The sequence below is a fragment of the Camelus dromedarius genome, chromosome 13, assembly GCF_036321535.1.
Source record: "Camelus dromedarius isolate mCamDro1 chromosome 13, mCamDro1.pat, whole genome shotgun sequence".
NCBI lineage: Eukaryota > Metazoa > Chordata > Mammalia > Artiodactyla > Camelidae > Camelus > Camelus dromedarius.
The window spans coordinates 26,470,981-26,484,673 of record NC_087448.1 but is presented as its reverse complement, the minus strand read 5'-3'; the positions used below and the strand labels follow the sequence as shown (position 1 = coordinate 26,484,673).

Genomic DNA, 13,693 nt, shown 5'->3' with positions numbered 1-13,693 from the left:
TATTTTTTATGCCTGCCAAGTGGTAAACTCTGTCTTAGGACATTTAGGAAGCAAAACCACAAACATTTCTTTTGGATTATGGAGAAGAGGCAGATAGTAAATGAATGCATGCAGTAGATGGTTATAAATACAAAAATAAAGCAGGGATGAGAGATGGGAAATGTCAGACAGGCTGGCCGCAATTTTAAATAGTGATACCCAGCTTCACCAGGAAGCCTTTGTGGGTACCTCAGTAAGTAAGATGGGCTTTCCCTCATGTAACTTTCAGTCTAGTGGTAACTGCTGCTTGATGCGCGCTTACCATGAGGCCAGGGACTCTACCAAGTCCTGTGTACTTCTCTCATAATGTACTAAACTAGGGGACAGCATTCTGGTCCCTCCAGAAGGAAACTGAAACTCTGAGAGTTAAATAAATTGATGAGATGAACCAACGGGACCCACGTTTGACCCAAAGACCCTGCTCTTATACATGGAATTACCATATCAACTCTTAAAATATTTGTTATAAGGGAATTAGACAGCTTTGTGGATAGGACTGTCTTATTTTTGGGTGTGATGGGTTGGGCAGTATCTTTGGTGGCTCATGGAGAGTCAAGTGAACTCCCCCTCCGCCCTCACACTTGTTCTGTTTGAAAGGCCATAGGGTTGTGCCTGCAGCCACAGCAGGCGAAGAAGCTGCCGGTTACTGACTTCCCTGCGGTGGCATGTGTTTGTTGTGTGTCAGAAGTTGGCCTCTGTTGACTCCAGCAAATCATTGACTACTTGAATTCCTGGCATTACATTTCAGTGATAGAACTGCAATTTGGCTGGCCTGTATGTCACTGTATTCAAGAGCATGTTATAAATGCTCATATTCGGAAGGGAATGTAAAGTGAGAGAAAGGTTATAGTGCCAAGGTCACTGCTTTATGAGTGTTAATTGCAAAATAAGGCATGTCTTGTATTTATAGTTATTGCTATATCAAAATAAAAAGTGAATGAATGTGTTGGATTAGAAACCTTTTAGAGAGGGCTGTGGAAAGGAGGTCAGGGGGTTCAAGTGAGCTCTGTTGTTCCTTCTGCTGTCAGTGTGCTTATGATAAAAGCAGGGTGCTTTGCACTGAATGTTCATAATACTGTGATTGTCAGCCTAGTATGTCTTTTGCATTGAGGACTGATGGCTTTTTGTGCTTTGGTTAGTAGCTGAGGTGTGTATGTTGGTCATTAATATAAACAGAGGCTATATATTTTTATAACTCCATTATTTATATTGTCAGCTTCTAGATATCCTCCTTACTTCTAAAATTAAATGCTGATTTTTTTTAAAAAAAATTTTTTTTAAAAGATTTTTTTTTTTTAAAAATCTCTTTTTACTCAAGAGATAAGCTATGATATAAGCACTAGGGCTGTGAAATTTATTTGCTTTTTTTGATGTGTAATATACATATAGAAAATGAAACATACTAGAAATATATAATTCACAGAGTTTAGATTTGGAACACACTTGTGTAGCCAACTTCCAGATCAACATATAAGAAATCACCGGCGCCCTAGAAGCCCCTCACCTTTTTCCAGTCACGTCCATCCTCCCCGACAAGGGTAACCGCTGTCCTGACTTCTGACATCACACATTTGGGAAGCCTGTTTTTTAATTGACATGGATGAATAACATAGTCTGTACTGTCTGCCTTCTTTTGCTTCCCCTTGTTTGTGAGATTGAACCGTGTGGTTGCAGATTGTTTGTTCTGATTGCTATGGAATATTTCATTGTGTGGATATTCTGTAATTTACCCATTCTGCTGTGAAAGACAGAGGTGTAGATCCTGTTTATTTTATTACAAATGGTGCTTCTATAAAGGTGCTCCTGTACGACTTGGAGAATATCTGTAAGCTTTTCTGCTGGGTGCGTATCTAGGAATGGAATTCTAGGTCATAGACTAAGCGTGTGTTCAGCTTGAACAGACACTACCAAATGTGTTCAAGTAGCTGTGCCGATTTACCTTTCCACAGTCGTGTGGGAGCTTTGTTTTTGTTATGCTATTTCAGGAGTAGGTGGGAGGCGCGTACTGTTCATTTCAGTTCATGTTTGTTTTAGGGGGAGGAATGGTCATAGTGGTCTTTGTGGATTCTTTGAAAACTAAGTTAAATATGTGTCTCTGTGTGCTCGTTCTCTCCCCCTTTCCTTTGTCTCCCTGTGTAGGTATGTTGTGTGTGTGTGTGTTCTGTATGTCTGACACACGTACAATACGTGAGCGTCTCTTTTGCCTTATACACGTACTGCCTATGACTCTCAGACTGGAAAGCGATGTTAAGAGTTCACCTAGCTCAGGCTCCTCCATCTCTCTGAAGCACCGCGGATCTGGCTTACGTCTCTGATGGAAAGTACCGTTGGTTTAGGGTGACCCATCTGTTTGTTAATTAACTCATATTTTTTCATCTTCAACATTGTGGTGACGTCTGTCTCTAAATTTTCCTACAAAACCCATGACCCTTTTTCAGGTGAGGGGAAAAACACTTGATTCTTGTGATAGAGCGAAATCTCCTAGGCAGAGATTCCTGGCTATTTTTTAAACCCCACTTTTCAACATCAGCAGGGGGTGGGTCTCTGAGCAGTTTTGTCTGGGAAACTTAAGTGAAAAACCCCTGTGCATAATGGAAAAGAAAACTTGGTGCAAGATTACTTTCTTCCCTCTCTTTAAGATTTTTCACTCCTGTTTCCTGTTGTTTTTTTTTTTTTCCTGCCATGAGCACATATTGGGTTTTTTCCCCCTTTTGATTGGGTTTAAACATTGTTTAAAATGAAAATACAAAAATGTAAATAATGCATTTTAAAAATCAGACTGTAATGAATAAAATAATGAAGAAAGACAACTTTGTTTTTTTATAGAAAGCAGACCATTATATTTCATGAAACCAGTGAATATGGAAAAGTCCTTTTGATGGATAATACACTGCCTAAGGTTTTTGAACTTCCAGGTGGTATTAATATTCATAGGACTTTAGAGTAAAAATGAGTTTTTTCTAGTTAATAATTAACAATGTGAGGTTCATAGATATTACTTAATAGGTATTTTCTTTTTTCTTTACAGGCAAGAAGAGACTGACAGGAGAGTGAAAAATGTAAGATGTATTTAATGGAACATTATAAATGGGTTTTTACTTACATGTTTTGTAATAAGGTAGTGGGATCTAAAATTACCTGATATATTCTCTATCCTTTTATTAATGGAACTTTTGCTAGGAACAGACTCTAAATATGTTTAAATATGATTGAAACATGTATTTTCTGACCTCATAAGAAGGTAGGTTAAATCTAGGGACTGGATCCTTATATGTCAGTAACGTGGTAAAGGCAGATGAACACACTGCAGGATTTTTAGGAGAGTAAGTCAGAAACTACCAAGTGGGAATTTAAGGAAAAACACTAAATATTTAAGAACTCTGGATAATTGCTTAACACAGACTTTTACCTTAATATTCTGCATATTAGAAGAATTTCTTAAAATGTGACAGCTTTATTGAAAAACATGAGGTTGATATCCTTATTAAGGAAGCTGAGACTTAGATTTTAAGTGTGTAGTCTGTAGGTTTGTTGAAAAAAATATTGCTTTAAAAGTTTAATTTATGTTTTCCCCTTATAAATGTTTTTCTTCTTCGTATATGCTAGTAGAAAGTACAAATACCCGTCGGACTCTAGGCTTTTGGTCTGAGGATGTGCTCAGAGATGGAAATGTAAGAAGACTTAACAATTTTAATGACGCTTCTCCTCATAATTTAAAAGAAAATCTTTTCAACCACAGATAGATATGCTCACTTGCGTTGTAGTTTGCCATTAGGCACTGAATAGACTGATCTTGTTGTTTTATGGATTTTTTTTTTTAACAGGTTTTGATAACTTTGTACTGGCTGGGAAGAAAAGCACAAAGTAACCCCTACTATAATGGTCCCTGTCTTAATTTGAAAGCATTTGAGAATCTTTTAGGACAAGCTCTGACTAAGGTAAGGAAATGATTGTCTGTATGAGACGACTACTATAACTAATATTTCCTCCCAGCATCCCCTTCCACGTGCCCTCTGCCTTCCACTTCTCTCTGTCACAAATGTGGTGGCTCCCACTGGGTTGGATGGGGAGGATTTACTCGTTGGCTGGCTTCGTGTGCCACCACGAAGGAGTAAGTGAGTCTATTTCAAAGCAGTTTCCAGAGTATATGATGTGCGTATAGGAATTTATTTCTTAATTTTAGGTAACTCGATGAAATCCTTATTTACTTTCTTTCTTAGACACTTTATATAACCTGACTGTTTCTGTATTCATTATGAGCTCAACCTGTCATAGAGAGCTGCTTCAGGGCTATTCAAATGTGTGGAAGTTACTCAATTTCTTAATAATATCTTGTCATGGGCCATTATATCTCTAATGCTCTCACTAATATCCCCACAATCCTACCATACTATTTCTGTTTCCTAAAGAGTAGTAAATGCTGTGATGTGAAATGTGATAGAGTTTTAAAGTTTGAATATTCTGTTTTGAACACACTCCATATCTTGGAATCAGTGTCACAACGTTCGAATGCTTAGAGACTGAAAAGGGTTGAGTGCCAGGGCTGACCGTAGCCAGCCAAATCTTCATTTGTAAGATTCAGATGGGAAAATTAACTTCGCTATGGGGGTATTTATGCAAGGGAAATTTGCAGTGCTCAGAAGAAAATGTGTTGTCAAAATAATATGTTACTATCTAATTAATAGTAGTTGCTTCATGGGTTTTTATGATGGTTAAATGATGCTGTACCAGGAAGGCATTTACCATTTGTCTCTGGCACATTTTAAGGATGTAACAAATATTAGTTATTATGACTGGAAGATAGAAGTTTTAGGCCAGGATAAAAATGATCACCTTGCCTTTTAACTACCCCATCCTTAAATAATCTTGCCTGAGCCCAGCCACGTACGTGAGATAAAGATGAGATTATAGAGTCTAGAAGGTTAAGGAATTCCCTCCAGGTTTTTATTTTTGAATTGGAAAGAGTCGATAGTGCCCTGTTTAAATTCCTTAAAAGAGTTCATTCAGGTAATAGTTGAGATAATATCGTGCACAAGCATTGTACTAAGTGTTGGGGAAAAACTCGCGCAAGGCAAGTGGCCCAACCTCACAGCAGGGTTGTCCGATGTGGACAGATGAGGGTCAGTGCAGCTGAGGCAGGCGTGGCCCTGACGGACTGGTGTGGAGGGGCTTCGAGCAGGAGCAGAGCCTTGCCTTCCTGGTACGTCAGCTAAGAACACACCCATGTAAAAATAACGTGGGACTTGGGCTCCGACATTAGTGTTCTCTTTGCAGCCTTTGGTTCTTTTTATGGCACTGTGACTCAGGTCCAATAATCCTAGTACAGTGTTTGTGCTGGGAATGCCTTAGTGAAAGCTGTTTCCTGTCACCAGTGTCGAAACCAGGTAAAAAATAATTTTTGATAGGTAAAACCATAGCTGTGGTACCATTCCGTTATTGCAGAGGGTGGAGGGTCCTGAGAAGTGTGTGAATATGAGCTGTTGGGCACCTGTTCTTTTAAAATCAAAATCGTCATGTGCAGTGTACATTGCTCCCTTAACTAGGTAATGCTTATTGGCCAATCCAAAATACAAATTAAGAAAAAATATTGCAGGAAGCTGTTGAACCTGAGTCATCCAATAAGTTGTAGATGACTCATTTTAGGTGACTTGTCAGCTAAATGACAAGCAGTGACCCTTGGTGAGGGTGGGTGTGGGGACCAGGAAACAGGGCCAAACTCAAGTTCTTCTATAACTGTGGTGGCACGTCATCCGCAACTTTAACATTTATGAGGTCAAAAATCATCTCCTGTGAGTTAAAAGGCTTCAACAGGATGTGTCCAAGAAACTTGATGAATCTAAAGATTTACTTAAAATTTTAAAATCTTTATATATTTTGAGAAGTATTTTGGTGGTCCTAGCACCGGCCCCAGCTTCCCCATCTGCTTGCAAATAGGGTACAAGGTAGACACTTGCTTTTTCTTGACAGGATGTCAACTCTGTTCCAGGGTATTCAGCATCTGAAATATATGAAATCGCACATAAATCTACTAGACTTTATTGGCACTTAAACACTTGTCAAACAGTTCAACCACAAATTGGCATCGAGTCTTAACCAAAAGTATGCCTGAGACAGCTGCTAATTATTTATTGTAAACATTCGTTTCTCTACTTTTTCATATGTTGAGAATGTTCATAATTAAAAATTGAAAGACTAGTCCAGCAAACAGCCAGCTATGTACCATTGGATTTAATTATTAAGCATGTCCCATATTGACTATTTGTGTATCTATCCGTGATTTTAATCATTTTAAGGTAAATTGCACATAACTCACCCCTAAATACTCAGCAGACGTCTCTTAACAGTTAAGAATATTCTTCCATGTCTCTACAATATCTGCTGTACTTAAGAACATTGATGAGTATTCCCCATTATTTAATATCCAGGTCATAGTCGGAACATCCAAATTGTCTCCCAACTTTTTTGAAGCTTTTCATCTGAATAATGATTTGTTGAAGGTTCATGTATTACATTAGGTTGTTAAAGAACCAGGAATTCCTGTCTCTGTAGGTATGTTCATCTGGAAGTAACATTTCTGATTTTTACTATAGTGACAAAATTACCTTCATCATAAAAAAATACAGAGTTTCTAGCTATTCATTGATTACTATGTATTAGGACTATGCTAAGGGATTTATAAATTTTACTTAAATGCTAATTTTAAGAAGTCTAGTTGTATTTTGCTACTAACTTTCCTAGAGAAATGTTAGTTAAAATGCTTCTTTTGGTAAGTTCTGTATGATTTACAAACCTATGGTTAATAACATTGACTATATTTCTATGTTACTCTTACATGAGCCAAACAAATGCTTTATTTAGATCCAGAGGAGATGTTTTATATATCAACAAACAAGTCTGCTTTCCATGGTTCAGATCTAGGTTTCAAAATCAGTGAAAATGAATGAATCTGTAAAGTGTGTACCTGCTTTCTTCCCACTCTCTCTTTTAAAACTTTTCTTTTGTTAAAGGAACTTCTTATTTTTTGTTTGTTTAGTAGAAATGACCCCTAATATTTCCTGGACGTAGGCTGAATATAACCTTATTAACTTATTTCCTTTTGGATATCAGAATTAAAGTTGGTTTTCTCTTTGACTCCTTTCATGTTTATTGCCAAAACCAGTAAATATTATTGATTTTCGCATTTGAATATTATTCTTATTCATAGCTTTTCTTTTATTAAAATATTCCCCCTTATTTTTAAATAGACTATATTCCTTTATCAAATAATATTGAAAATCTCCCTATTGTTACATGAGTGGCAAGTATTAGTCGTGGCAAAACTTTACGGATTTATATTCTGCTTTTTATCAGATTTTGTTCTGAAGTTTAACAAGGAAATCTCATTGCCTCACTTGTCAAATATGGTGCAACTTGAGCTATGCAAGCAAGTAATAACTGATTGCATTTTGGAAGTTTATGCCATCTTACTATTCTTTACACAATTTTTTTAGGCCCTTGAAGACTCCAGCTGCCTGAAAAGGAGTGGCAGGGATAGTGGTTACAGTGATATCTGGTGTGCTGAGCGTGGAGAATTCCCTGCTCCTCCAGGCAACCATAAGAGAGAAGATTCATTTGAAAGCTTGGACTCTCTGGGGTCCAGGTCACTCACAAGCTGCTCCTCTGATACCACGTTGAGGGGGCCACGTGAAGGTGGGTTGCATTTTGGACTGTCAGTTTATTTTTATTTTTGCACATTGAGAGAAATTTGGGAATGGGAGAGAGGAGAAAAATGGAGTGAAAACTATGGAGGCAAAAATTTCACCAAGAAGAAGATTTTCATAGATACTGAAATATAATTAGGGGTATCTTTTCTTTCCTTCCTTCTTTCCTTCCTTCCTTCCCTGTCTTTCTCTCTTATTTCCTCCTCACTATATTGCCACTAGAGGGGTGATAGTTTCATTTAGTTTCACTTAAAAAAAAAAATCTTCTCTGTTCTTAGAGAAGTCTGGGGAGGAAACAATTAACTGTGACCTGTTTTATCAGTGATAATCTATCCTAATTCTTGTCTCTCTAGATTTAGGTTTAATAATCTGTGCATCTGAGGCCTAATATGCAGTATATCTAACCATAAAAAAGAAAGTAAATGGGATTTTATAAAAGTCTATTCCAGTTCCTGAATGATTTTCTTCTTTCCCTTGCTTTTCTGCAAAAGATAAAAAGCTGCTAAGAAAAACCAGGAAAAATATTTTTATTTTTAAATTTTTTATTGAAGTATGGTTGATTTACACTCTTGTGTTAGTTTCTGATATACAGTATAGTGATTCAGTCATACATTTATATATTCTTTTTCATTACAGTTTATTGCAGGGTATTGAATATAGTTCCCTGAGCTATACATTAGGACCTTGTTGTTTATCTGTTTTGTATATAGTAGTTTATATCTGCTAATTCCAAACTCCTAATTTATCCCTTCCCGCTTCTCCTTTCCCCTTTGGTAACCATTGGCTTGTTTTCCATGTCTGTCAATTTCTTTGTTTTGTAAATAAATTCATTTGAATCTTTTTTTTTACATTCTGCATATAAGTGATATCATACGATATTTGTCTTTGTCTGACTGACCTCACTTAGTAGGAAAAATATTTTTATAATTACCTCTGTCCAAAAGAAGAAATGATTGATATCTGTCGTGATAGAGTGTTATGCTAAACTTTGCTAGATAAGTAACAAGACTACTGTTGTGTCAGAAAACATCTTTTGCTTCTGTAGGCTCAGAGTAAACCCAGGATGTTGTGTGAAAGCAACATGTGAGTGAGTCATTCTGTTGTGAGAAGGAGCATTCTTTCAAAATCCCAATATCATGGTCAAGTCTGTTATTGAAATGCAAGTCTTCTTCCTGTGACTACTGAATGGGGTCAGAGATTTCTGACTGTATACCTCACAGTTCAGATTTGATGAGATTGAAACCACAAGTGAAGTTTCTTGAAATATTTCTGTCCTTTCACCATCAATGCGAAAAAACTGAGAGTTCTGTTTGTGAGTTTGTGCTGGATTATTAGAGATTTTACGTTGCTTATTTTGATTTTTTTAAATTTTTAAATGTTTTATCTAAAGTTTTTAGTGTGGAAAACTTTCAAACATCAGCAAAGTTGGAAGAATTTTAGTGAATACTCGTGTACCCGCCACCTAGTTCCACCATGACATCTTGCCATGCTTGCTTTATCACATACCTAACTCTTTCTCTATGCGTTAATTATCCATCTTATTTTTTGAGTCACTTCAGAGTACTTTACACTTGTCCTAAATGCTTCAGCTTGCAATCATTAGCTAGAATTCAACCTTTATTTGCTGTTGGTCTTTTAATGTAAATTTACAAACGAAAGCAATGTTACAATGAGTTTCTTTTTCAAAAATAAAACTAAAGCCAAATCCTTTAGCTTTCAGAGTAGTAGAGGCATTTAAAAATTTAAAAAGTGAATGGCTATTTAAGAGTGACCCTTTGTAATTACTGCTGGATTTGTTGGTTGTTTGCTATCTAGGTGTAACATTTTCATAGCCTAGATGACTATTATGATAGTTTTAAGGAAATGAGTCTGAGTTTATAATTCATCTGGATGATTAAAAGCTGTAAAAACAGAGGCTGAAATTCTCAACCCACTATATTACTTTGTCCTGACTGAAGAACCTAACACGTGCAATGTTTAAATTTATATCTGGCCAACAACGAATAAAAGGGACACACACTGAAGGCATGTGGGAATATACAGACTCCAGTCAGTTCAAATGCAGTGGTCCAGTGGTGTGAATTGAAATCCTCTCCACAGATACTTGTTGAGCTGGGTGTCTGGTCCTTGTGATGAAAAGCATAGGGTCACGCTGCTTCCTGATCTTGGGAAAGGAGTTGTAGTTCTTGTTTGAAGAGTGTGGAAGTGAAGACCTAGAAGGAAAAAAAACCCAAAGAAAACCCTGGGGGCCACCAGGATGAGAAAACTTTTTTTGTGATCAGTATGTTAAAGGTCTGCTGCCTACCAGGTTGTAGTCCTGAACTGATGATCAGTATAATATTGAGGATAAGATATTCTGTTTAGGTTAACAGAATTGCAAATCAAATTCCTTAGTTTTATAGGAAGCCTCTGTCAACTGAAAAAAAAAAAAAAGCATAACCTAAAAGTTGAGAATTATGTTTTATTTGACAGACTTGGTGAGAATTTAGCCCGGAAGACAGCTTCTCAGATAGCTCTGAGGGACTGCTCCAAAGAGGTGAGGAAGGAACCAGGATATATAGGAGTTTTGAAAAACAAAAAACAAAAACCAGGTAGTTGGAACATCAAAAGATTGCTGTTAAAGAAAAACCAGCTATCTCAAGTTAATGAATTTAGTGCTTCTCTATGTGTGGGAAGATGCAAGAGTCTGGGCTCATTGAAATCATTTCTTTGATCTGCACCTTAACTATCTGGGGCCATATCCTGCTCTTCTCCATCCTGAGTCCTCTCAGGCTGCACAGTTGGAGAGGTTGTGGTGGCTGATGGCTCGATGGCCGCAACATCCTTTTACTGATACAGCAGGTGACATTTTTCATCCACACCTGTTACCATATCAAGAATATTTGCCTACTCTGCAGGATACTGGAGTGCACTCACAAATTAAAAAAACATTAACTTAAAAAAATTTCAACATCCAAAAATCTTTGTATTTAAAATTTCACACGTACAAAATTTTGGCAAGAATCCTTGACGTTTCTCTCTTATATCCAAAAAGTGTACTTATTTAGGAGGCAGTAAAAATAAAGCGGATTGACTATTAATCCTCCCAGTCATGGCTCCTTATACTCCCTCCCTTTTTGCCGTGACTTTTCCTTCCCTATTCTGGTCTCCAGAGCTCAGGGCTGCGTGTTAAACTACTTCTGGTAGGCTACTGTCAGTGGTACTGACTGTGGATTCCTGCCACGCAGAGGGGAGGAGACAAGATGGACTTTTGCTCTGATTTACCCTGCGAGTGTTCTGCTGAGAGCCCCCAGCTCTCGGGTACTCAGGTGCTGGGCACAGCTGGCCTCTGAGAGTTCTGTTGGAAACATGTGCAAACTTCCTTTACAAATACACAAGGGCAAGAAGAAAAGGGCAAGAAAGGAGACGACTCAGCTGGTATCTGTGCTAGTGTTTTATTCCCTCTTTTCTTCCTGTGTCTTTAAAAGAACAGACTGACTCTTTTTTTTTTTTTTGAGAACAGATTAGTGTTTGTATCTATCTGACCTTGAGGTGTATCAAAGTGTATTCTTTTAAAATTTTTTATAAATGATGTTGAATCAAAGTACAGGGTTCCCAGTGTTTCCATGACCACTGTCGGAAAATGCCTTGAGTTCTGTGCTCTCATTTAGGCGTAAGACTTTACATCCCTTGGGGACTTTAGAAATCATGCAATCCAACCGCATATCTAATGTGTGATCCTTCCTCACAGGGGTGTCACAAGGATGTATCAAACTTCTTTGTGCTCTTGTGCTTTTTGCATCTCTTTCTTCATCTTCCCTTATCTGTCACCTCACAGAAATTTTACAGGACTACATGCTTTCTTTTAAATGACTGAGTTTCCCTCAGATTACTTTTAGATCTCATTTTAGGCGTCTTTGACTCAATGGCTGGATTTTATTCACATATATTCCATCAAGAAATGTTATTTAAAAAATCACAAGGGCAAGGAAGATTGGAGAAGAAAAGGGGTCCAGCCATAAATGGGACTTTCTCTGCTTAGAACGTGCAACAGTGAAAGAAAGTCCTGCCTGAGCCTCCAGTATGCAAAGCAAGTTCCTCCTAATGGATCTTATCACAACTTCATGACAAATTTCTAAAAATATTCCATGCAGTTAGCAGCAGAGCACTGGGTTTCCAAGGGGAAGACAAAGCAGGCGGGCTGTGTGGGTTTCGGTTAGACGAATAATCTGGAGAGTAGAGCAAATGCTTGTGCCTTTTTATTTTTTAAATAGGTTGTGAAAGTGACACAGATTCTGAATCTACATTCAAAATGCAGGATCACAATAAAGATGACATGTCCTATCGAAGGATTTCAGCTATTGAACCAAAGTCTGCTTTACCATTCAATCGCTTTTTACCCAATAAGAGCAGACAGCCGTCCTATGTGCCGGCGCCCTTGAGGAAGAAAAAGCTGGACAAAAACGAGGATAACAGAAGAAGCTGGGCAAGCCCAGCCTACACAGAAGCAGACGGAACGTTTCCAAGGTACTGGGATGCGAGCTGACGATTGAGTTTTAAAATCCAGTATGCTTTGTGAATTTGCTGGGGTATTTAAATTTGGTGAAAGGAATGGCCCTTAGAATTTATTTCATAGATAACGTAAAACTTCGTTAATGAAAACGTTTCTTTCTCTTACCTATATTTTTAGTCATCCATCTCTTGAAGAGATTTCTTCATTTTAGAATGTCAGCATATGATTTGCCGGTTCTTTTTTTAGATGCATGCCTTAGCTCGCTGGTTATCTTTCAGCTTCCTGGATGACTTACATTGTTCATTGTGAGCTCTGCTGTGTCGCTTTCTTCCATTTTTTTTTTTTTCCTCTGTTGATTGAGCTCAGCGGGCAAAAAAAGAATCCTTTAATTTCCCATCAAATCAGCAGAGCAGAGCGTGATTTTTCAAATCCAGCTTCCTATCAGAAGGAGGTGTACGGTTCTGAAAGTGGATCGGACTCCGAGGAGGAACGAAGGTTGCCTGATGTAGTTTTGGATGACTTAGCCAACCGTAGATTCCAAGTGAGAAAGCGGCCTGAGGGTTTCATCTCGAAAACCACATCTCCTAAGTCTTGTTCTCAAATCTTTTCTCCTGCTGACGCATTAGCCACTGGGCTATACAGATTGACGAGGTCAGAAAAATTTCTCCTGGATCGGAATGTCGATTATGCTATTGATGTTTGATACATAAAGTAACACCCCAGATTGTTTGCAATTTGTCTCTCTCTCTTTTAACACGTTTTATAATTGTCTTTGGCCCTTCTGTATCGAGCTGTTCTCTAATTAAAATGAGATGCTGTTATAATGCCTTAACTTTGTTGTAGGAGCTGGAGTGATGAGAATGGGAACTAATTGGCTGCATCCACAGTGGTGTAAACTTTGTGAGACAGAAAGCATGCCTCTTGTGTTCTGTGTCACAAATTGCTCACGCAGTATCTTAACTGGTTGGATATTTTGAACAGTAACAAGAGGAGAGCTTGGGGAAAAAACGTGGAGAACTGGTCAACAGCACAAGAAACTTCAAACTCCTCTTGTTACTTGGAAGAGGAAGAAGAAAAGACAAGCATACCCAACACTGTAAAGGATGATCTTTATGTGCGAAAGCTAAGTCCAATCCTGCCAAGCCCAGGGAACGCTTTTGATCAGTTTCTTCCCAAATGCTGGATCCCAGAAGATGTGAACTGGAAACGAATAAAAAGGGAAACTTATAAACCCTGGTATAAAGAATTTCAGGGATTCAGGTTTGTCTCTGTGCATGTTTCTTTTGTCCCAGTGTCCACTCAGTACCCCGGCAGGGTGCATTCTCTGTGTGCTTTTTATGAGCGAGGTTAATTTCCTTCCAACATCTATAGACCTGCTAACTGAAAAAAAAAAAATGCTGTTTAAATTTAAACTTTGGGATCTGGATCCTAAAAAGTCCTTTTCTCTGCACAGTCATAGCTT

At 37.9% G+C, this 13,693-nt stretch overlaps 1 protein-coding gene across 11 annotated transcripts in view; it reads left to right on the top strand.

Annotated features, from left to right (window-relative positions):
- The window catches only part of LMO7 (LIM domain 7), a 189,766-nt gene that overhangs the window by 126,740 nt on the left and 49,333 nt on the right, over positions 1 to 13,693 (top strand). For 5 of the 11 annotated variants that reach the window (XM_064493074.1, XM_064493072.1, XM_064493071.1 and 2 more), the window contains 5 exons: positions 3,068 to 3,098; positions 3,864 to 3,977; positions 7,530 to 7,728; positions 11,993 to 12,245; positions 13,213 to 13,491. In XM_064493074.1, coding sequence (XP_064349144.1) covers positions 3,068 to 3,098; positions 3,864 to 3,977; positions 7,530 to 7,728; positions 11,993 to 12,245; positions 13,213 to 13,491 — 876 coding nt within the window. Of the gene's footprint in view, positions 1 to 3,067; positions 3,099 to 3,863; positions 3,978 to 7,529; positions 7,729 to 11,992; positions 12,246 to 12,463; positions 12,883 to 13,212; positions 13,492 to 13,693 lie in introns of those variants that run through there. The other 6 variants (XM_064493075.1, XM_064493073.1, XM_064493077.1 and 3 more) reach the window with 2 other exon arrangements.